The 22,138-nt window shown below is 41.8% G+C and overlaps 2 protein-coding genes across 16 annotated transcripts; one reads left to right on the forward strand and one right to left on the reverse strand.

Annotated features, from left to right (window-relative positions):
- Positions 1-127: 127 nt before the first annotated feature.
- On the reverse strand, positions 128-17,823 carry igsf5a (immunoglobulin superfamily, member 5a). Of its 15 annotated transcripts, XM_061803816.1 has the most exons (13): positions 17,203-17,823; positions 14,998-15,063; positions 14,763-14,780; positions 14,636-14,689; positions 10,711-11,010; positions 9,911-9,969; positions 7,247-7,558; positions 4,244-4,534; positions 1,484-1,603; positions 1,325-1,349; positions 871-968; positions 635-699; positions 128-329 (listed from the first exon to the last, which is right to left on the reverse strand). In XM_061803816.1, exons 6-13 carry the CDS (start codon positions 9,954-9,956, stop codon positions 234-236), a joined length of 1,053 nt encoding a protein of 350 aa, XP_061659800.1. In that variant the 5' UTR covers positions 9,957-9,969; positions 10,711-11,010; positions 14,636-14,689; positions 14,763-14,780; positions 14,998-15,063; positions 17,203-17,823; the 3' UTR covers positions 128-233. The 15 variants fall into 15 exon arrangements, with proteins under 15 accessions (XP_061659800.1, XP_061659795.1, XP_061659801.1 ...); XM_061803811.1 differs by lacking the exon at positions 17,203-17,823 and having other exon boundaries at positions 14,998-16,099; XM_061803817.1 differs by lacking the exons at positions 14,763-14,780; positions 14,998-15,063.
- Positions 16,257-19,938, forward strand: hmgn1b (high mobility group nucleosome binding domain 1b). Its single transcript, XM_061803820.1, has 6 exons — positions 16,257-16,436; positions 17,845-17,871; positions 18,036-18,065; positions 18,145-18,186; positions 18,942-19,049; positions 19,301-19,938. The coding sequence occupies exons 1-6, from the start codon at positions 16,419-16,421 to the stop codon at positions 19,346-19,348; spliced, it is 273 nt and encodes a 90-aa protein (XP_061659804.1). The 5' UTR covers positions 16,257-16,418; the 3' UTR covers positions 19,349-19,938.
- Positions 19,939-22,138: the final 2,200 nt, after the last annotated feature.

The following is a 22,138-nucleotide window of genomic DNA, read 5'->3' on the forward strand; positions in this document are numbered from 1 at the left end:
TCATCACTATCATTAAGATCCAATGCAAGATACAGTTCATCTTTATAAATAATAATATTTCCTTTTATTCAAATAATATTATTTCAAAAGTAAATACAAAACTACTGTAATTTTGACTTTACAAATACATACAGTATATAAGTGAGAGTATTGTAAAAGCCTCCCGAAAGCTCCGCTTTCAACAGCCTCAACCTTTTTTTTAATGTCTCATGGGTGAGAGGTCTGATGTCTTCTTATACAGTAGTGGCATGTCGATGTTTTCTCAAGCCTTCATTTGCGTAGATGTGGGAAATCTGGGAGTCATGGTGAGAATTAACAGGATCAGGCATCTGGAAAAACCAAAGTCACATTGTCAAATTTCACATTGCTGATGGTGAAATTTTGAATCGCAGCAAAACTATTGTCCGACGTTTGGCTGCTCATGAAAACTGGTGGCTAAACCCAGCACACTGCGCAACAGCTGAGTCAGTTTTGGCTGTGTTGCTCGGTGCCACGGACATTAAAGCTGCTGCGGTTCAAAAGCTCTAAATTGGACCTCGTGATCGAGTTGATGGTCTGCCATGACCATCCCACCCCTGTACGCAAGCACTTTTCTCTGTCAGCTGTATCGCAAAAAAAAAAAAAAACTACCTACCTCAAAAAAACTTGAGCGAGTTGGTTGGCAATAACTACTGTCTGTCAGGTCATTTGGAGCAATAGCTGAAATAGAGAGGGGCGAGGGGGATGTAGGCGTGACTGAGCCGGGTCACAAAATGATAAAGCCAACCATTGACATTTGAAAGTTACAGTAGATGGTATTTGATGATGATACACATAGCAATCGTGCTTGGAGAAAGTTTGGGTGAGTTGTTGTGTACTCCCCAGGCTTACTTGTTTGACCATCTGTCACGTAATCTGCATTGACTCGACCTTGTTTCTGTCCAGGTGGTCTCAGTCCACTCAACTGGCTCTGTGTCCTCACTCTTTTACTAGGAACACAAATAAGATATCTCACTATGTTAATTGTTAATTATTAATTGTAGGAAGCAACTGTTTAAAACAATGGCTCTCAATTTTTGTTCATGGCCCCTGAACTGTTAAAAAGACTTTTGCACTATAAAAAACAATACACGGACAGAAATGACAGCCAAAATTAGGCAAATGCCCTTCTCGGTTTTTTAAATGTCAAGTAAGATTTTATTTGTCTGTATTTTTGTTGTTGTGATTTGTAAAAATCAATAAATACATAAAATTGTCGTGGCCCATTAAGATTTCTATTTCAATAGCTGCAGCATATATTGTGAGTAATTCAAATGTTGTACAGTTAAGTAGAGTGGCTTCTTACGTCATTTCATCATGGTAGTTGGGTTCTGAAATGAGACAGATGAGGTGAGAAATATTTTTTAAATATTCCCAGGCAAAGACAGTATTATGAGCAACTAATAAGCAAAGAAGCTGTCAGATTTCTACGATGGTTATCTCTTGAAAAGCTTTATTGGAATACCTTTTTCTTTCCTCCGTTTGTAGCAAAAGATTAGCCCATAGATGAGTAACACAACCAGAGCAAACCCTCCAAAGGAGCAAACTACAGCTATCAGGATGGTCCAGTCTGGAGGCCTGGGCACTGTTGAAATTAACGTCAAAATTAAGTCTAAAAAGGACTAACAGCTATGAGGTGAAGATTTTATACAGAAAGAAACAGTTGTTGTTTTAGCACATACTATTACCCAAAATACAAAGTCACTCACAAATGTGCTGTGTCACCAAATTCTGTCGTCTCTGCATTGTTTTTTTCCTCAAAGAAAAATGTTGTAGAAATTAAATTATGCCACTGAGCACTCAGCTTTTATCGCAAAACAGATACACGGTCCTCTGAAAATACCCTAACAGGCAGCCAAGAATGTCTATATGGCAAGATAACTGTGTGCCTACTCCTCAAAGTGAACATGGCCAAAGTTTCTGTATTTGGTGTAAGTGCCTTCATAGCACTTGGGTATCCCATTCAACAGAACTGTTCCTACATTTAAAAATACCATGGAGACCAGTTTCCAAAGGGAGAACACCCAGATCTGTTTTCCTCAATGAACCATCGCTCCACTTTTTCAACACCCCGAGACCGTGACGCAGCCATCACCACACTTGACTTGACAAGATACAATAATTTTGCCACTCCTTAGCAGCATGATGGTGATTTCGCACATGGTGGACAGATCTGACTTCAACAAGTATACTGTACCTGGTCTTATCAGATCTGCAGGCATGAAAATTTGTGCTTATGCCAAACATCATTATGTAGGCTCCCTACGCGATAGGGTGGGTGGACAGGTCCTGACTGTTGTTTGTGCCTATCCACCAAACAACAGTTCACAGTACCCACCCTTTTAGGAGTCCTTAGAGGACTCCATCATTCTGTTGGGGGACTTCAATGCCCACGTAGGCAATGACAGTGAAACCTGGGAGGGCGTGATTGGGAAGAATGGTCCCGCCGATTAGAACCCGAGTGGTGTTCTGTTACTGGATTTCTGTGCTTATCACGGATTGTCCATACCGAACATCATGTTCAGACAAACGGGTGTCCAAATGTGCACTTCCCACCAGGACACCCTAGGTCGCAGTTCAATGATCGACTTTCTGGTCATGTCATTGGACTTGCGGGCGGATGTCTTGGACACTCGTGTGAAGAGAGGGGCGGAGCTGTCAACTGATGGATGGATGGATGGATGGATGGATGGATGGATGGATGGATGGATGGATGGATGGATGGATGGATGGATGGATGGATGGATGGATGGATGGATGGACATCACCAAGTGGCTATTTACTAGTGTTGCCAGCAATTTAAATTACACAACTCTAAAATACATCGAACTTTTGCTTCTATTGTCCATTGAGGACATACAGTAAAATGGTTCCGGAAATGTGAAGATTATACTCACTTTTGTCGACAGTATGTACCACAGTCTCTCGGTCTTGTCTTGTCATATCATGTCATGTTATGGCACGTCAAGTTAGTTATAATATACCAGGGTCTGGGTTCCATCTCTATGAATTCACAACGCATTTAAAGGTCATGTGTCATGAAATGAATGATTTTTGGTATATTATTAATGAAAAACACACACCCAATATGGTCCCATGTGTTTTTTCACAACAAAACATGATTTTGACGTATACAGCTTTTTGTAACTCCCACCATGAAAATCCTCTCGAGGGATTTGTTTTCGAGAAGAAGCAGGAAGTGACGTACAGGACAGAGGCGCCCCTAGTGGACTCGTCTGTTCATACTAGTTTTACCTGCGGGAAGGTAGCTCGTTGTTCTTTCGTGTTAGCCAAAATGCCGGCTCATTGCATTGCTGGACATTGCTTGAACACTCGGGAGAATGGATTTCGCCTTCATAAGTTTGCAAGAGACCCGGTTCGTTGTGAAAAATGGATTGCACGGGTGCAGAGGACGAGAGCTTCGTGGGTTCCAAATAACAGTTAGGCAGTAATGGGCTCGACGGTGTTCAACAAGTACTGCAGCGGCTTTGAACATACCCCTAAAAACAGCATGGCTCTGCTCCACCCCCTCCTTATATGCCACCGTGGCGCCCAGAAAATCAGCCACACCGGCTGAGGCGCCACATTCGGCGGTCACTGCTTCTGCAAAGGCTGCGTGTCTCCACCGCGGAAGTGGATCGGACGGGGATGAGGTTTGGCCGTGATCGCATATCATCTGAATATGGCTCGAAACAATAATGGAATATTGCCCCGGTAACTTCAGTCAGCTGTGTGGTGTTCTCCTTTTCGAAAAGAGCTTCCGTGTCAGACGGGGCGTGTTTGTCTCCCATAGTTAGGGTGCGCCGCGTGTTTTCATTTGCGAATGTCCGGGTGACGTCACGGACGGAGGACGCAGCCAATATGGCGACCATTTGGATATCGTCGAATGACACTTCTGGAACTTTGCGCATGGATGACACGCTCTCCGCTCACATTTATTTTTTCGTTTAGACATTGAAGTGAATAATGTTATATTTATTTTTCATGACAATATCTATTTTAGAATGTTTTTAGGGATGACACCCGGGCTTTAATTGCACTACTAATTAGTCACCCCTCATTATATTAGTTACAGTATTTGCGAAATACACAAACATTCAAAAGATGAAAATTTTCATCTATAAATTTTCTTTACTTATGTCTTATTCTGTTCAGGCTCACGGGTTAATGGAGCTTGAGCTACCAACTGTTTTAAATCATTAAACATTCTTTAAGAATTTCTTACCAACTACTAAGTGGACAGAGCTGGATAGTGGGTTTGTTAGTGTTTGCAGCATCGCCAAACATGCCACCGTAGAGTTTTTGACAGCACGAAACTTCAGCACACTGGAGGAGTTGAAGGAATCTCCATGAGCCGCATGAGTGCTATTGTAAAAGCTGCTATCCACACTGCCACCATTCAGGTTCCAGCTGACCACAGGGTGTGGAAACCAAGCGAAGGTCAGACAGTTGAGCTCCACCTCCTCATCTTGGACCACCTTTAAATCACCTTCTTTGATTTGGACTGTACCACTCTCTAATTGACAGAAAACAGAAGAGAATTGAAGACAGTATGGCTTCATTGACGTTACAAAGTACAAAACGTCCTCAAGTCCTGACTCACTTTTCCAGAAAAATGGGGCATTTACCAATATGCTATATGTATTTTTATGGATGTTCAAGAACATTCGTTAGAATGTCTCAGTATCTGTTCTTTAGTTGTATAACTTGATGTTCGCAGATGATATATAAAGCAGGGAACAGGCGGAGGAACAGTTAGAAAGATGGAGGTACGCACTGGAAAGGAGTGGAATGAAGATTAGCCGAAGTAAAACACAATATATGTGCATGAATGAGAGGGGCGGAGGAGGAAGAGTGAAGCTCCAGGGAGAAGTGATAACGAAGGTGGGCGTCTTCAAATACTTGGGGTCAACAATCCAGAGCAATGGTGAGTGTGGTCAGGAAGTGAAGAAACGGGTCCAAGCGGGGTGGAACAGTTGGCGGAAGGTGTCTGGTGTTCTATGCGACAGAAGAGTCTCCGCTAGGATGAAGGGCAAAGTCTATAAAACAGTGGTGAGGCCGGCCATGATGTACGGATTAGAGACGGTGGCACTGAAGAAACAACAGGAAACAGAACTGGAGGTGGCAGAAATGAAGATGTTGAGGTTCTCGCTCGGAGTGACCAGGTTGGATAGGATTAGAAATGAGCTCATTAGAGGGACAGCCAAAGTTGGATGTTTTGCTGACAAGGTTCGAGAGAGCAGACTTCGATGGTTTGGACATACAACCACTGACAGTTTATAGTGAAATAAATTAAAACAAAGGCTATGTTTAATGTGCTGTTGTGACCGGTTAAAAACGTACAACAGTGTTCAAAATAATTGCTGTCCAATGTGACTAACCACATTAATCCACATTTTCATTATATTTGTTATTGTGACGCCAAACAAGTTACCAGTAGGTGCAGTAGAGTCTCAGAAAACCAACAAGACCTATCATTTATGATAAACACATCCTCAAGGCTGTGCAATTGGGCAATTTGTTGAAAGGGGTGTGTTGAAATAAATAGCACTGCCGTTGACTTCACAAACTCAGAACTATTTTGTGCAAACTTTTTTTTGTTTCTAGGATTTACCAATCCTTTGAACCATTATAAGCCACCACAGCGCTGAAAATGAGCCACACCGGCTGAGGCGCCGCGTTCATCGGTCATGGCTTCGGCGAAGGCTGCGCTTCGGGCTTGTAGACACCGGCGGCTCTGAAGAACGCAGCTGACAATAACTCGCTCAGCCACATGCGACGACAATGCAGTAATGCGCCCCGAATCGACGGTGTTGTTCATCGTGTACTGCGGCGGCTATGAACAACCCCCTAAAGCAGCATGGCTCGGGATCATGATAAGCCACCTCGGCACCGAAAAATGAGCCATCTCCGCCGCGGAAGTGGATCAGACAGGGAGGCGGTTTGGCCATGATTGCATATCATCTGAATATGGCTCGAAACAATGGTGTAATATTGGCCCGGTAATATTCACTCAGTTGTGTGGTGTTCTCCTTTTCAAAAAGAGCTTCCGTGTCAGAAGGGGCGTGTTCGTCTGCCATAGTAGGGTGCACCGCGTGTTTTCATTGGCGAATATTCGGGCGACGTCACGGACAGAGGATGCAGCCAATACGGCGACCACTTGGATGTCGTAGAATGACACTTCTGCAACTTTGCGCATGGATGACGCGCTCTCCGCTCACATTTATTTTTTCATATGGACATTGAAGTGACTAATGTTATATGTATTCTTCATTACAATATCTATTTTAGAATGTTTATAGGGATGACACTTGACCATTAAGTAAAACACAATACATGTGCATGAATGAGAGGGTTGGAGGGGAAAGAGTGAGGCTACAGGTAGAAGGGCACCAGGCAAGAGAACTTGAGGAAAACCAAAGTGAAGGTTGATGGATGTAGTGAGGGGAGACATGAAGGCAGTTTGTGTTGGAGAGAAAGATGCAGGAGATAGGATTACATGGAAAGGGATGACACTGGACTAGATGATACATACTCATGCCGCATACCATGCACTCCGCCACCATGTTTGACACATAATGTGGTAAGCGTTGGAGAACCTGATTCCAGAACACAGGAAGCTTTTTCAGACCCAGTGTCTGAATGTCAATGGTAATTTGGACCATGTAAAAACCAAAAAGCACATTATATATTTAAAACTTTTCATGAAGTTTGCAACGTGCCACGCTTTTTTCACTGGAGGGGGTTTAGAGTCATCTGTATCGTTTCCTTTTAACAATGTGCCTGCTGACTTGCTAACACATTGGACTCCTCGGTAATGGATAATTTTCAAGTCTTCAAATGTACTCCTTCACTTGCATTAAATATTTTGACTTCATATTGGTAGTGCCAAGGAAACAACTGTTAAAAAGTTTTATCCATTTATGTCTTGAAGAGTGAAGAAGTGGCCAACAACACCCTTGTGCATCAATTGTCCAAACACTTTGAGCCCCTGAAAATTGAGTCATTTGGCATAAAATGGCTATAATTGCTCAATGGTATGTGGCATGTTTTGTGCTACCTGCTGTTCTTTTTTTAATCAATTCCAATGAGGTGGTCTATAAAGACAAAATCATCAAAATACTCAAGACTATCGTACATCTATTGTACGTACCATTTTTCTGTAAATACAACTCTGCCCAAAGTGAATCTGAACTTATACACAGGTGGCTGATGTTCAAGAATGTACCTTCAACATGTAGCACTGCTGACTTCGATCCATAGTCTCCCTGTACAGTGCAGACGACCATCCCAGCCTCCTTCCGGGAAGTGTTGTGGATGGTGAAGGCCACACAGCTGGTGTCGTCAACGGAACAGAAGGAGGCAGAAAACCGATCCGAGGACGAGGATATGTCACCAATCCTGGGAACGGTGAGGACCAGCAAACCTCGCACACTCCAAGTCATGACCTCCCATTTTCCTTGCACAGTGGCGTTGAATTGTGCATCTGAGCCTTTCAGAACTGTGAAATCAAGAGGCTCCATTTGGAATTGTCCGATCACTGAAGATACAACAGGGCAAAGGGCAACAATAAATGAGCAATAGTTCAGTGGACAAAATATTACACTGGATCATTAGCATCCCTCGGATGTATGGAATACAAGCCCAATTCTAACGTTGCGTTAAACATTAATAAAAGCAGAATACTATGATTTGCAAATCATAATCAATCCATACTTAATTGAATACACTACAAAAACAAGAAATTTAATGTTCAAATTGAATTCCTCAACGTACAATTGCAAATAATGTAAGATTTCATCACCTACTGTCGATAATATCATCAAAAGTTTCAGAGAATCTGGAGAAATCACTGCATGTTAGCAGCAAGGCTGAAAAGCAACATTGAATTGCCCGTAGCCTTTGATCCCACAGGCGGCACTGTATCAAAAACCAATATCAATGTGTAAAGGATATCACCACGTGGGCTCTGGAATACTTCAGAAAACCAACGTTGCTAAATACAGTTTGGCGCTCCAGTGCATCCGTAAGTGCAACTTAAAACGCTCTTAAGCAAAGCAAAAGCCATTTATTAACAACACCCAGAAACGCCGCCACCTTCTCTCTCCCCAAAGTGGGAAAGTGTCCTGCAATCAAACTAGTCCGCATTTCCCATTGTTTATGGAAATTGTGGACATCGTGTCCGCCGGGCCAAAGAAGAAAACAACCAACCAGACTTTTATGTATGCACAGTTCAAGCACCATACTCCATTGCCCACAGATGGTCTGGGACTGTGTTAGTGCCAATCATCTGTGAAGGCACCAATAACAGTGAAAGGTGCACACGGTTTTTGCTGAAACATATGCTGCCCTCCAAACGGCTTTTCCATGGAAGCCCCTGCTTATTTCAGAAAGACATTCCCAAATCACATTCTACAAGTGTTACAACAATGTGGCTTCGATAAAAATAAAAGAGTGCGGCTACTAGACTGTCCTGCCTGCAGTCCAGACCGGTCTCCCATTGGAAATGTGTGAAAAAAGAGAGGTCAATGCAAAGCAAAGAAAATGTATTTGTATACACAAAGCAACTCAATGCGCTTGACATGATTAAAGATACAGAAATAAAAACATTTGAAAAAATACAATTAAAACAGCTTTTAGTCCAAGAACTATCCCCGAAAAGTGGAAGTACTCTAAAATGTATGAGAAAAAAAGAAGAGTTTTTAATCTGGATTTGAAAACACACGCTTGAGGTTGTCGTCACCTCTAAAGAGAGAAAGCGTGGCAGATATTTGGCAAACGTTGAACTTTCTGTCATTCAGGACAATCAAAAGGAATGCATGGCCGCACTGTTGAAAATGTTTCATGACACGGTGGCTTAAGTTATGTAAATACAATATAAAAAAAAAAACGACTCAGTTTGTATTGAATAATCCGTAATATGGATTGAAGGAAAGCTTTTTTGTTCATTCGGGTAGTTTAATCCTACTGTGATGCCATAAGAATGAGCAGACGAAATTATTCAAGTACGACTGTACTTCAGAAGTACTCAAAGTGACCCCCGATTCGCAAACAATTCTCATCTCTGGAATGGGCAAACTCTTTCTCATGTTATCTTTCTTGAACACATTAACAGCTCTGTATAAAAGTGGTCCAGAAACCTGTTTGATCAGGTGTATTTTCAGTCATGAAGTGTACTCGAGGCTTGAGCGGTACAGACGGATATGATTAATTAATATTGAAAAATCTAATGATTATTAGCTGTAAACCACCAGTCTCAAACTCAAGGCCTGGGGGCCAGATCCGACCCACAGCTTTGCTTTATTTGACCGACTAAGGTCAATAAACGCACTACTCTGTTTCTTAGTCGCAGGGTAGAGGGACCAAGGCCATCTTTGAAAAATGAAAATTCACAAGTAATTGAGGATATTCTTTTTTTGATTCCAGAGAAGACCCTTGTTTGCGGCAAAGCACTAAATGAAGCTCTGCAATTTACTACAACATGGTTCCTTGTCACCAAAATTGCACTGAAGCAATACTTTGGGTATTAGATTGGTCTTTGCCCTGAGGACAAATCCAGGATAACCACCATACTGATGGATGGATGGATGGATGGATGGATGGATGGATGGATGGATGGATGGATGGATGGATGGATGGAGGATGGATGGATGGATGGATGGATGGACGGACGGAGGGACGGACGGACGGACGGACGGACGACGGACGGACGGACGGATGGATGGATGGATGGATGGTGGATGGATGGATGGATGGATGGATGGTATTTTTGTGTTTGTTCTGCCATCCATAGATTTTCATTAACCCCTGGATCCAAAACGGTTACCACACTGCTTTAAAAGTTCACAAAAAGTAACAGATAATTTTCTTTAATCAAACTTCATATACTGACCTCCAGTTGCACATAGCATTAGCCAGACCCACGAATCAATGTCCATTTTTCTATTCAACCTGAAAGATGACAATAGAAATTATGTGAATTATTCAAACAATAACATTGTCCTTTAATTATAAAATATTTTTCATTAAGGCTGATATTTAAAAAAAAACTACCCTTGTTTTTATTGTTGTAATTTTGAGAGAAACTCTGAAATGGATATTAAGGGCAACGTGCTTTGTTTTGTGTTGTTGTGTCTGTTTCAGTGACAATTAATTATATACACATAATATATGGGTTACATAAATGATTTCTGTGGTGCTGCAAAGAATGAAGCACAGTTGTATGCACCAAATTGTTCAAAACTCGTCCAATTATGGGTTAATATCATTTGCATTTGTTGAATGAGTATATTTGAACTTGAAATGGGTTGTAAATATGTTGTAAATGTTGCATTGATCAGAATTCTCAAGATATCTGGTAATTGTGAGGTTCATCATATATAATTATAGGCTGTATTTCAATGTAGAATGATATTGTTCCCTAATGTCTAATGGATATGATCAATTTTCAAAATGTTAAGGTCAATCAAAATGAAGACAAGTTTTTTTTTATTAACATCTCCAACGACAGTGTACTTTACATATTTACATCCATACATACCTGTTTTCCTGCTCAATGTAAATGTGTGTAAGTACAGAAAGAAATATTGTTAAAGAAACGTATACCCCACTCAACATATACAAATTACATTTTCGATAAAATGTCCTCATTTTGAGTTTGGCTGCACCTCTGTGTCTCCAATGAGCACTTACCTTGTGAGCAGTCCCACTGGAGTGCATCATCGACTTGAGCTTCACTTCCTGAAACACCAGCAGGTGAGCACGCAGCCGCAAATCTCCTGCTGGGAACAAGGTCCACTGGCCATTGATACCCGCCCTTTATTTTGCTGTCGTCGCTGTTGACAACCATAGTCCTTTGCTGCCGTCGTACTGTGGGCGTGAGGACGGCATTTCCAGATGAGATAGGTGAGGTCACGGGGGGTCCCAAGAGCCGAACTCTATACTATGAGTCCGTTTTATGCAACGTTGAAGTGCCGAATTTTAAATAACGATCTGTTAGAGAGGAGCAGAGCAGAGAGCAACCGTGTTTAAAAGTTGATGACATGTTATTAAATTGATAAATGTTGCAGTGGGCAAGAAGCATCAATAAACCCGAGTCTCATCACAACACACCCAAATTCAGAAACAACTGCATAATTCAATGCCCCAAACCCTACTGCAAGACATGTCATTTTTAATACTAATTTTTTTTAACATCCTTCCATCTATTTTCTGCAATGCTTTTCCTCACTCGGGTCGCGGGCCTGTTGGACCCGATCCCAGGTATCTTCAGACAGGAGGCGGGGTACACCCTGAAGTGGTTACCAGACGAATCGTAGGCCACACAGAAACAACCATTCACACTCACACCTATGAGTAACAGAGTCTTCGAGCAACCGACCACGTCGTCTTTTTGGGTTTGCGGGAGGAAATCGGAGTACCCGCGCGGGCACGGGGCACAGGGAGAACATGCAAACACCACAGAGGGTGGGGCTGGGATTTGGACCCTGGTCCTCAGAACTGTGAGGCAGATGGGCGAACCAGATGTCCACCATCCACCAAGTTATTTATTTATTTGCTGCATTTTTCACAAGAACTGTGTTTCTAATCTTAACGTCAGGTGTGGAGACCAAAATATTAGAAACATAACTTCGACCTCAATTACAATCACTGGGTCACCTGATCTAATAGTAAAACGTACAAAAATGTGATTTATAATTTCACCATAAATGACTGATAAATGAGTTTGTCACGGGAGGAAATGGTGTGAAAAATGACACATCTCATCTCATTATAGCAAGGCCTTCTCTACTTGGCCAAACACTATCAGAAGTACAAACTGGCATTTACAACTCAGATTCTAACACGCAAAATGACGCAGAAATAAAAGAAGAAGAAGCTCGTTTTTGCAGCCCATGATTTGCGGCATGACTCTCACTGTTGGCAACCACATAAAGGAGCACTTTTTGCACTCCAGCTTTGGAATACAGCTCCAGTGGTTTCACACTAGAAAGTTGTGTTGGGAATACTCGCGGTCGCACGGTGAAATCGGTTTGAAAAGTGCCGTTCAATTCACGTTAAACATTGCTTCGATGCAGGAACGCAGGACTGTCCTGGTTTCGAGATGACTTTGTTGACGGGGCCAGCGACGCAACTATTGAGGTGCATCTGAGTGATTTTAAATTGAGATTTTAATAAGTCTTCTCGTGATTAGGCTTCTGAGATTGCTTTCAAAATGGGCGATGGCCGACACAAACGTTGCAGTACTACCTCGTTACCGCTAGATGTCGCTCTTACATAGTGTGCTGAAACCAACCTTGATAACACATGCACAATATTTTGTAAACACGTGGAAATGTTTTTTTGCATATTTGATTTCAACTCAATGAAAGCCAAACTGGGTCAATATTTTGATATTATTCATGGATTGTTTTCTTGTTTATTTTTTGCATCAATATTTACATGTAGAAATGTTGAATAATGTGAAACTGATTCAAATTTTGCACAGAATGTTTTTCGAACCACGTCACAAATAATTTTGAGACCATATATGTTTCAAATGTCTTTTTAGTGGCTTCACTGGGTATCATTCATCGTTTTATGAGGGCGAAAGTACATTGTGAGCTGGAACGTGTCCAGAAACAGTGACTATTGTGGCAAGCTGAGAACCTTGAAGACAAGGGAAGGATGATGGGGGAGGGTCAGTCAGATTTAGAGCATTCCCCTGATCTCATTACATATGGTCACAGAATGGTGGCAATCTTGGCATCAAAGCGAGCACGTCAGATATCAGTCATCACTCATAACACCTTGCTTGACTTCCTCGAGGAGTCGGGAGACCCTATTGTTTCATCCCATTGTCCGCTATTCGTTCCAGCTAATTGGCCCCCTTGTCCAAGACAAGACGGGTCACGATTAAATTGTTCCCAAAAAGGCAAGCCTTTGGAGCTCACTTTAATGTGGGATTATTTTTGGTTGTGTCAGCTGTCAGTTAATCAATGGTTAAAGCCGACTAAGATTTATTGTTACAGAGCTTATTAGGGTGTGTTGCCGCTGGGGGAAAAGAGTCTACGCTCTATTGCATGTGAATTGCTCTGCTACGGGCAGGTCATGGCCACCTGTGATTGCTGAGTGGCCGCAGACAAATCTTGGCTTAACTGCATATGCTATATTTTTGCATTGCTTGATACATCTGATTAAACCGCCAATTTTTAAAATTTTACCAATGAAAATATTCACACAGGTGTGAAGAAAACTATAGAAAATTCGAGAGTAGAAAATATACTGTATTTGTAATAAAGAATAAATAAATAATTTTCAGTCAACTGGAACATTTAATCACACCAAGAAATGGTTCACACCAAGTAACTTAATGCGGTGATCCAATATCGGCTCTGAAGAGCCTTCATGCCCATCTGAGCTCATGAACTCTGGAGCCCCTCATCCATACTCGTATAATCTGGCATTATCTGTTGCCCCATATGGGAAGGTCACCATTCACCTTACGGGAGAAATCCACTTAGTGTTGTAAAACGGGGGCGGGAGAGAGAGAGAGAGAGGGGGGGGGGGATCTTTCCCCAACATCAAGCTGTTCCATTCACAAATATCTTTGTTAGAAGACCTATTGAACAACACGATGTTTATTTATCCATGTTTTAACATTGATTGACATCAAATTGCTTTGATTTGTTTTACACCCCATTTGGCTCAATTAAGGGAGATGCCTTACAATCAGCGGTACGCCGTAAAATTGGCGGAGTGTTGAGTCAAAGGACCCACGTCTGCAAGGCTCGGAGAAAATTGCTGTATATATTTGCACGACAAACGGCAGAATGGATCGGCTGGAAAGCGGTGGCCTCACAGTTCTTGAGGTACCGGGTTCAATCCCGGACCCGCCAGTGTGGAGTTTTCATGTTCTCCCCGTTGCCTTCGTGGGTTTCCTCCCACATCCCAAAAAACATGCAACACTAATTGGACACTCTAAATCGCCCCTAGGTGTGACTGTGATTGCGGCTGTTTGTCTCGATGTGCCCTGCAATTGGCTGGCAACCAGTTCAGGGTATACTCTGCCTCCTGCCCCTTGACAGCTGGGATAGGTTCCAGCTCTCCCCGCGACCCTTCTGAGGATAAGCAGCTAAGAAAATGGATGGATGGATTTGCACGATAAATGATTGACACCTTGTAAGTCACACCTCAATCTCTGATTTGTTTTTTTTTTTCCTCAGGTGTGGCGGTTTCTTGTAGCCACAAGGTGGGGGGAATTTTATTTGAAAGGACACGTCTCTGCAAGGGGCCTAGAAAATTATATATTTGAGACAAATGATTGACACCGTGTAAATCACGTCTTAATTCTTGGACATTTTTTTGCCGCTCAGGCGTGGTGATTTATTGTATTTTGAGTTAGAGGCGCATAATACCGTGACCGTATTTATGTATCCACCCATCCATTTTCTGTACCACATATCGTCATAAGGCTCACAGGTGTGCTGGAGCCCATCCCAGCTATCTTCAGAGACAGCCTCCATTGGTCCCCATCCAATCGCAGGGCACATACAGTGTCAACAACCATTTGCACTCACATTCACACCTACAGGCAATTTCAAGTCTTCAATTAACACGTCTTTTCCAAGTAGCATACCCACGTAGTGCAACACTGCACGCATGTTTCCGAACGTGGGGGGAAGCCGCAGTACTAGGAGAGAAAACAGTCAAACTCCATGCAGGGATTCAAATGCAGAACCTTAGAATCGTGAAGATTTGCTAACCCAATCCGCTGTGCTGTCCTAATGGAATAAATGGAAAAACATTCTATTTTGCAAGTGTCCCTAATACTTGTAACTAAGAGGTCAGAAAACCTCGCTTGAGCTTCAGCTGCGGCCTGTTTTCGCACGCCTGCTGACTTCATACGGGGAAAAGCGGGAAAGGACACCAAATGGCTCCAGCTGTGACCGAGGGCGGCTGTCACGCACCACAACACCAGCGCTGTTATCTGAGACTTACGTGCAGTCCACCACCAACCTCGAGTTCCTCCTTCATATACGTCAACAATCGCCAACTTAACCCTATCTGGTGGGGTGTAGTGGACAAACAGCACCGCTGATAATAAGTTAAAGGTTTATCTGATAAGCGTCCAAATTGCATCTTAGTCAATGGCAGGTTTTGATTCTCGTACATGGTGTCTGAAAAGAAATTTGTGAATTGTCATATACTACAAGTCTGACAGATACATTTCTAAGGGTCAACGCACCTTTGGTCCAGTTGGCGTGACAATAAATATTATTATCTTTTATTTGAGAATTCAAGAGGTACAGTAGTCTCCACTTAATAATATTTGTTTTCAGTATTTATGGTGCACTCACTGATGATGATTAATTACTCATTCAAATTATGTCCCAAATCCATCTTTTTTAAAATAAAGAATTGTGAACGGTAATGAAATTTGCTGACTGTAAAATGTGACATAGACTGTTAGAATGCAAAAAAAAAAAAAACCTAACAAATTGTTACGTGCGCTCTCCAATGCAACTGAAATGTGACGATATAGCGAATTAATTGTCTTCCCCCATTCACACCAAGATATACCAAAAGTCCCCGAGGTCATCCAACTTGGATCACTACCGGTGGGGAATTATTTTAAAAGATCATATCAAACCTGGGGGGTGTGATTCATCACGTTTCAGATTATAGACCCTCAGGGCGAAGTCAAATCTGATTTAATGAATGCAGTTCGCACCGCCAGTAAAGTCATGTTTGCTGTTTGCGCTGCTCAACGAGGAAGCGGTCACTCAGTCCACCGCGATGGTGTCGCACAAGAGCACAATTATCCTGTCGCCATTTTCCCAAGCTTAATACAAAAGACTTGGCTGCGAAACTACACACCCGTGCCTCAATCCGCAACCACTGCACACGGCGATATCGTCACAATAATCTAAATATCTCAAACATGCTACCCTTAACATTCCAAACTACTTGCAAGACAATACGTCAATGTTGAGAGGAGACTTCGCGACATTTTCAGCCCCCCCCCCCCATCCCTCCAGCGACAGCAGATGGCTGTCCAGAAAGACGAGCGCCTCGTCGAAGCACTTGATTGACGTCTTCGCTAAGCCACCCAGAAAATAGCGGAGATTTGAAATGGAGTCGCTGACCACCGCCATGGCCAATCGTCAGAGGGCGGGGGCGGGTCATTTCCTCATCAATCGCACGCTGGAACTCGAAGATTTGAATAAGGAGGGGAGGGGGAGAATCCAATCCGGTTTGAGCTAGTTTCCTTCCAATGGAACATTCTCATCTGGCTGCCCTGCGTTAGATAGACTGTACGAGTACAGCTTTAAGCGGAGTATACGACTACGCTATATTTTGCTCCCGTATTCAGTTTTTTTTTCCCTCCCTTTTCCACAAACACCCCTCGCAAATCTACCATGCCGAGAAGGAGCAAAGTGAGTAAACTGCGCTATTCCTTGCACGCAGTATTTCTGACCTCCTGCCTGTATACGTTGGATCGTTAGAGCGCGAGTTGCCACTGAATTTGTTTGCTGCTGGCAGATGTCAAAATGTCGCGCTTGCAGCCGCGACTCGAGTTTGTACGGACCGTCCTGATTTTAGTTCCGAGGAGAGGTGATTGTTGCTTTTGCCGCACAACGCATGATCGAAATTTGACTCCTTTTTGTTTATTTTTTTTTTTTACATAAACATTTTCAGTGTTTGTCGTTTCCTCAGTCGACAGCTTATTTTTCAGCGGAGAAAGTTGGCGGCATATTGATCGTCTCAAATCAGCGGACACGCAGGATAGTTTGCTTTCACTTTGGCCGGTATTAGAAGGCTTAAAAAAAAATAGCTGAAATTCCGCCGAAGTCGGATATTTAGTGTTACGACGACGTCATTTATATCCGATGTTTGGTTTTATATAAAGGCTGTAGTCGGCATTTTAGCCAGCGGCCGCCATTAGCCGCAGCTGTTCGGACGTCGGGGTTATGTAATGGCGAGCCTCCCTCAGTCCGTCAGCACAGCGCCGCTCTTGTCGCCGAGACCGCGAGCACACCGAGGAGCTTTTCAAATTCATGGCGGGAACGCTCGCTTCCCTGCTCAAGCTTTCGCTCCCCCACCCTCCCCAACATCTCGGCCTCCCCATTTATTATTAATGAAAGGATATGGCGGCGGCGGCGGCGACGAGGAGGAGGAGCGGTCCGCCTTCTCCTTCCCTACTTTAGCTGCCACGGCGCTTCCATTTTGTCTCAATTATTGGCTTCACATTTGAGCGTAAAAAGCCGTCCATGTCCTCTTCAATGAGGGCACGCTTAATAGCTGCCGTATTTCCCCAAAACAAGCTAAAATATCGCAATGATTGTCAGCAAATGTGCATAGAAAACCGTGGACGGATATTTAATAGCGCTTAAGCCCCCCAGGACACGCCCCCTTAAAGATGTATCACCACAACGTTAAAAAAAAAAAAGTCCTGTTAAATTTATTTCAAACGTAAATAGATTGCAAAGCATCTGTAGTTAACCACATTTGAATCATGTGCAACTGAAAATGAAGTTTTTCAGTACTTGTGAATTCATTGTACAGCATTTATTAGCTATATAGCTAGATATTCATACATTTACACTTGCATGACTAAAACAAAATACAAGGGCAGAATTGCGGAGAAATTAAAAACGATTTCAGTCTAATCTAAGTAGGAAGGTATAAAAATGATGTTGCATGTTATTAGGTGGTAAGTTTTAACAAATCCTCACTGAAGAGTGATTTATGCAAAATGAGAAGTACAGTGTAATATTGACAGTGATTTTAATTGGTAAATTGGAGTTCCATGTGCTTTGGTGACAAATATTTTTGATATTTCAGGAAGATTCAGATGCAGCTGAAACAGTGGTAAGTACAAGTAACAGATTTATTTATTTATTTATTTTAAGGCACAATCTGGTTTTAATTCATCTTACACCTGGAAATAGCCCTCACCCACTAGGGGTCAGTAAAATCACACAACATAAACATAACTTGCCATGAAACGTAAATTTGTTTCCCTCACTTTGAAGCCCAAGAGGAGATCCATCAGATTGAGCGATGTAAGTACACGATAAGCAATGCATTTCGTTGCTTTCCCCTCCGCTTTCCATATTAAATAGAATTCATTCAACTTTACAGAGGCCAACAGCTGCAAAAGCAGAGCCCAAACCCAAGCCAAAGGTAACTAACGTCAACGGATGTACTGTATGTTGCTGTGGTTCTCAGTTTATCACAAGAAACTTATTCTTAGCCAATGGCTGTGGCTTGTTTGTGTTGTCGAATAACGTGGCAAAAATAATGAGTGCTTGAAGGACCTTTTGAATTTTGACACTTTGGATGACAGGGTTAACAAAGTATGGGGAACTGCTATCACTATCGTTTTGAAGAAAGGTATGAACCTGCTAATGGCGAAATATGGATGCTGATAAAAAATTGTATTATAAAAAAAATTATTTTGGTTCCACCATTGTGAACCGTATACCATATTCGTGTTGTCGATCCAGTTCATCCAAAACATGACAGGTTGTATTCTTGTAAAGTACATTTGGGTATTGTAAAGCACTGTAACATTATTCCTAGTTTAAAAATTAACATTGTGGTTGAATATAATTAAAAACAATGCTTGAATCATGACTACATTAAAGTGGATTTCATGTAGAAGTTGAATACAAAATACATTTTTAATAAGTTTTATCAACAAAGTTGTTTAAATGCAATGCTGCCGTATTTATCAAATCACTGTTGTAGACTGTTTTCTTAGCAAAAGCAGAGAACAAATCCTCCTTGAATATGTGTAATAAATTGAGTCGTGTCACTATGTGAGAGCTGTTCATATTTAACCGAACACCGCCAGACCAGCAAACATCAGTTCGCACCAAAAGATAACAGGTGTACTTAATTGCTTCTCAATGAATCTCCGCAATGTGTTCTTGCAGAAGGCCCCCGCTAAGCCGAAGAAAGGCAAAGAGGTGGAGAAGGCCAAGCCTGAGGAGAAGGCCGAGGATGCCCCTGCTGAGAATGGTGAAGCCAAAGCTGAGGAAGAGGTCAGTCAGTGTTTTGTCACCATGCACAATCTTGAAACATGAAGATAATCGCTGTGTGTGTGTGTTGTGTGTGTGTGTGTGTGTGTGTGTGTGTGTGTGTCTGTCTGTCTGTCTGTCTGTGTCTGTCTGTCTGTCTGTGTGTGTGTGTGTGTGTGTGTGTGTGTGTGGTGTGTGTGTGTGGTGTGTGTGTGTGTGTGTGTGTGTGTGTGTGTGTGTGTGTGTGTGTGTGTGTGTGTGTGTGTGTTTTGCAGGCACCAGCCACGGATGCAGCAGAGGAAAAAGATGAGGAGGCAGAATAACATCTCTCAAACTACATCCTTACCAATGCTCCCTGTACCTCTATTCTTGTACAATTCAGGGGAATATTTTTATCAACTATTTTCTAAATACAGGTTTTTAGTAGTTTGATTGTAGAAAACACCTTTCTTCCCCACCCCCCCCCCCTTTTTTTTTTTTTTAAACAAAAGACAAAAAAAAAAAATTGTCAATTTGAGGACGAGGGAATTTCATCACATCCGAAAATTTTTTCCTCCTCTGAAATGGCAGCGGGGGTCATTGTAACTTGTCAATGGTTGGTTTTCATTTCCAAGTTATTTTAAATGTGAAGGAAGAGAGGCTGCACGATGGGTTTACAGTGTCAACAAGCAAACATGGTCGCAGAATCTTGGTCGACAACTGAAATTTTGACTGTGGATTACATTCCGTATGCTTTAAAGGGACATTGTATGTAATCTGTGCTGGGGCAGGGATGGACACAGTCACTCATTGTTTTATTGTTTATAATGAAGAACAGTGTTTTAGAATGTTTGCAAGCTTTGTCTTCATGTTAACTCTTGTACTCATGCAGTTTTAATACAAAATTGGATCAATAAATCAAAAATTCCTTGTAGTGAAGCTCTCCCTATCAAATTATGTATCTTCTGTGTTGGTTGTGTCCAAGTTAGTTCTGTGATAGCATTGCAATAAATTTGTATAGCTGCTGTGAAAATGGGTTTGCAATCTCTGTATCCACTGTATAATGGTACATTTTATAGATGGGGTGGGGGGGGGGTTGTTTTCTTAGCCAAGCTAGTGAGGTATGTCAATGTAAAAAAACAAAAAACCTAATTGGTTTAAAATACTAGTAGACAGACTGTACATTTATTCGAGATGTCCAATGCATACCAGCAGTAGCAATATTCACACGAGGTTTAGGCAACAGTGCAAGTGTGCTTTTTTTTTTTTTTTTATTTGTATAGATGTACCTGTGTAATGATTATCAACAAACCAATAAAGCTCAGTTGGTAGTTGATATCCTTTTTATATATATATATATTTTAAAAAGGAATTGTAAAACCTAAATAGCTCACAAGGCTAAATGTTGCAGTGAAATAAGCTGAAATGAGGCAGATGTTTGATGATGGTGCTGTCATTTTTTTATAGGAAGGGCATGGAAGAATAAATGTGGTTGTTTAATATTTTGGAAAAGGATGTGATGTCCCATGATCTAAGTCCACCATATACCTGTATTTTTAGGTAATTTGACTTTTTTTTTTTTTTTTTATAAGCGCAAAAAAATTTATATAATTACTCAGACACCGTAATATTTAACAAAACAGTTTAGACCAAATGCATAAAACAAGGCAAGCAAGGAGTTATAATGAAAGTGGCTTATGTATTATAAGCGTGGAGGGTGTTTTCCCCCTATGTTTTGCCAGATTACAACGCCCTCTGAGCAGCATGAAAAGTGCAAAAAAAACACAAGCTCATTCACGGACAGGATGCTGGTTGTGGCAGAAATTGAATGTTCAGCAAAGCAGCCTTCAAGAACCAAAACAAAAACTTCTAGATGTGTGTTTATGATGTCAGAAGATGTTAATCACTTTCCCAGGCGGTCAAATATTAACTTTAGTGATTGAACAAGATGTCCATAAATCTCTTGTTTTGCTTCAAACAAACGTCTGCTTTCATGGAGTACAAAGAAAATCAGGAAGTACTGTATTCACATTTGAGAACCTATGTTTTTGTTTCATTTTGTGTACAATAAACAGTGGCAAAAATGTTGACCGATGGTGTGTGTGTGTGTGTATTATTGTGTTTTAAGTCAACTTGAGTTGTCAAACTGGTTGTGAATGTATTGGGAGTTCATGTGAAAGACCAAGAGAATGGCACGTAGGATTAAGTGGAAGGAAAGTAATATTTTAAAATGTACTGTACTTATTTTATTTTTTACGTTAAAAAAAAAAACGTACAAATATTTTAGCTGCACTAAGACCGTACTTTTTGGAACACCTTTGCTGCATTTCCAGCTGCAGTTAGTTTTGGGTACACCTTCCAGTTTTGTACATCTTGAGACTGCATCGACCCTAAAAACTTCATTTTGGTCTCATCTAACCAGACCTCATTTCCCACAAATTGGGTGTGTCCTGGACACGTAGAGGCCACTTCTGCGGAGTGGATGACTAGTAGTTGCCCTGTGGACAAATTCTATCAGACCTATGGATCTCTTCAGAGTTACAATCTTGGAAAGTTCCAAATTGTTTGTAGCAATGTGACAACATTGTCATTTTAGGTGGACAGGTATTTCTTGCTCGGTTTGCAGCTGTGTGCCCATCCTGCTCCCATTCCCTGATGATTAGTGTTCCACAAGCCTCATGGAACACTGACCATCACAGAACTGTGAGGCCAACACTTTACCGTGCCAACGTTCTTTGTCTTATTTTGTGTTAAAATATGCAAAAAAAAAATCTGTTTGATTTTGTTTTTAATTTCTAATTCAAAACTGCGCGCATGTGCACAGAGGCTGTGGGCCAGCCTTAGCCACACTCTGCATCCAGCACAGCCAATATAAATTGAGTTTAAGACCCCTGCCCTAAAATGTGCCAACCACCTGAGCCCCATGATCGCATTTTATAATACTTCTGTGCAAATTATTTTATTGAGCACTGTTTGTAACCTGGCAGCACGGTGGATAGACTGCTTAGAATGTTGTACTCACAGTTGCAATCCCGGCCCTGCCTGTGCAAAATTTTCCAAGTTCTCTCTGTGCCTGTGTGGGTTTCCTCCCACATCTCCCAAAAACACTAAATTGGCCACAGGCGTGATTGTGA

Source organism: Syngnathoides biaculeatus, chromosome 18 (assembly GCF_019802595.1).
Source record: "Syngnathoides biaculeatus isolate LvHL_M chromosome 18, ASM1980259v1, whole genome shotgun sequence".
Lineage (NCBI taxonomy): Eukaryota > Metazoa > Chordata > Actinopteri > Syngnathiformes > Syngnathidae > Syngnathoides > Syngnathoides biaculeatus.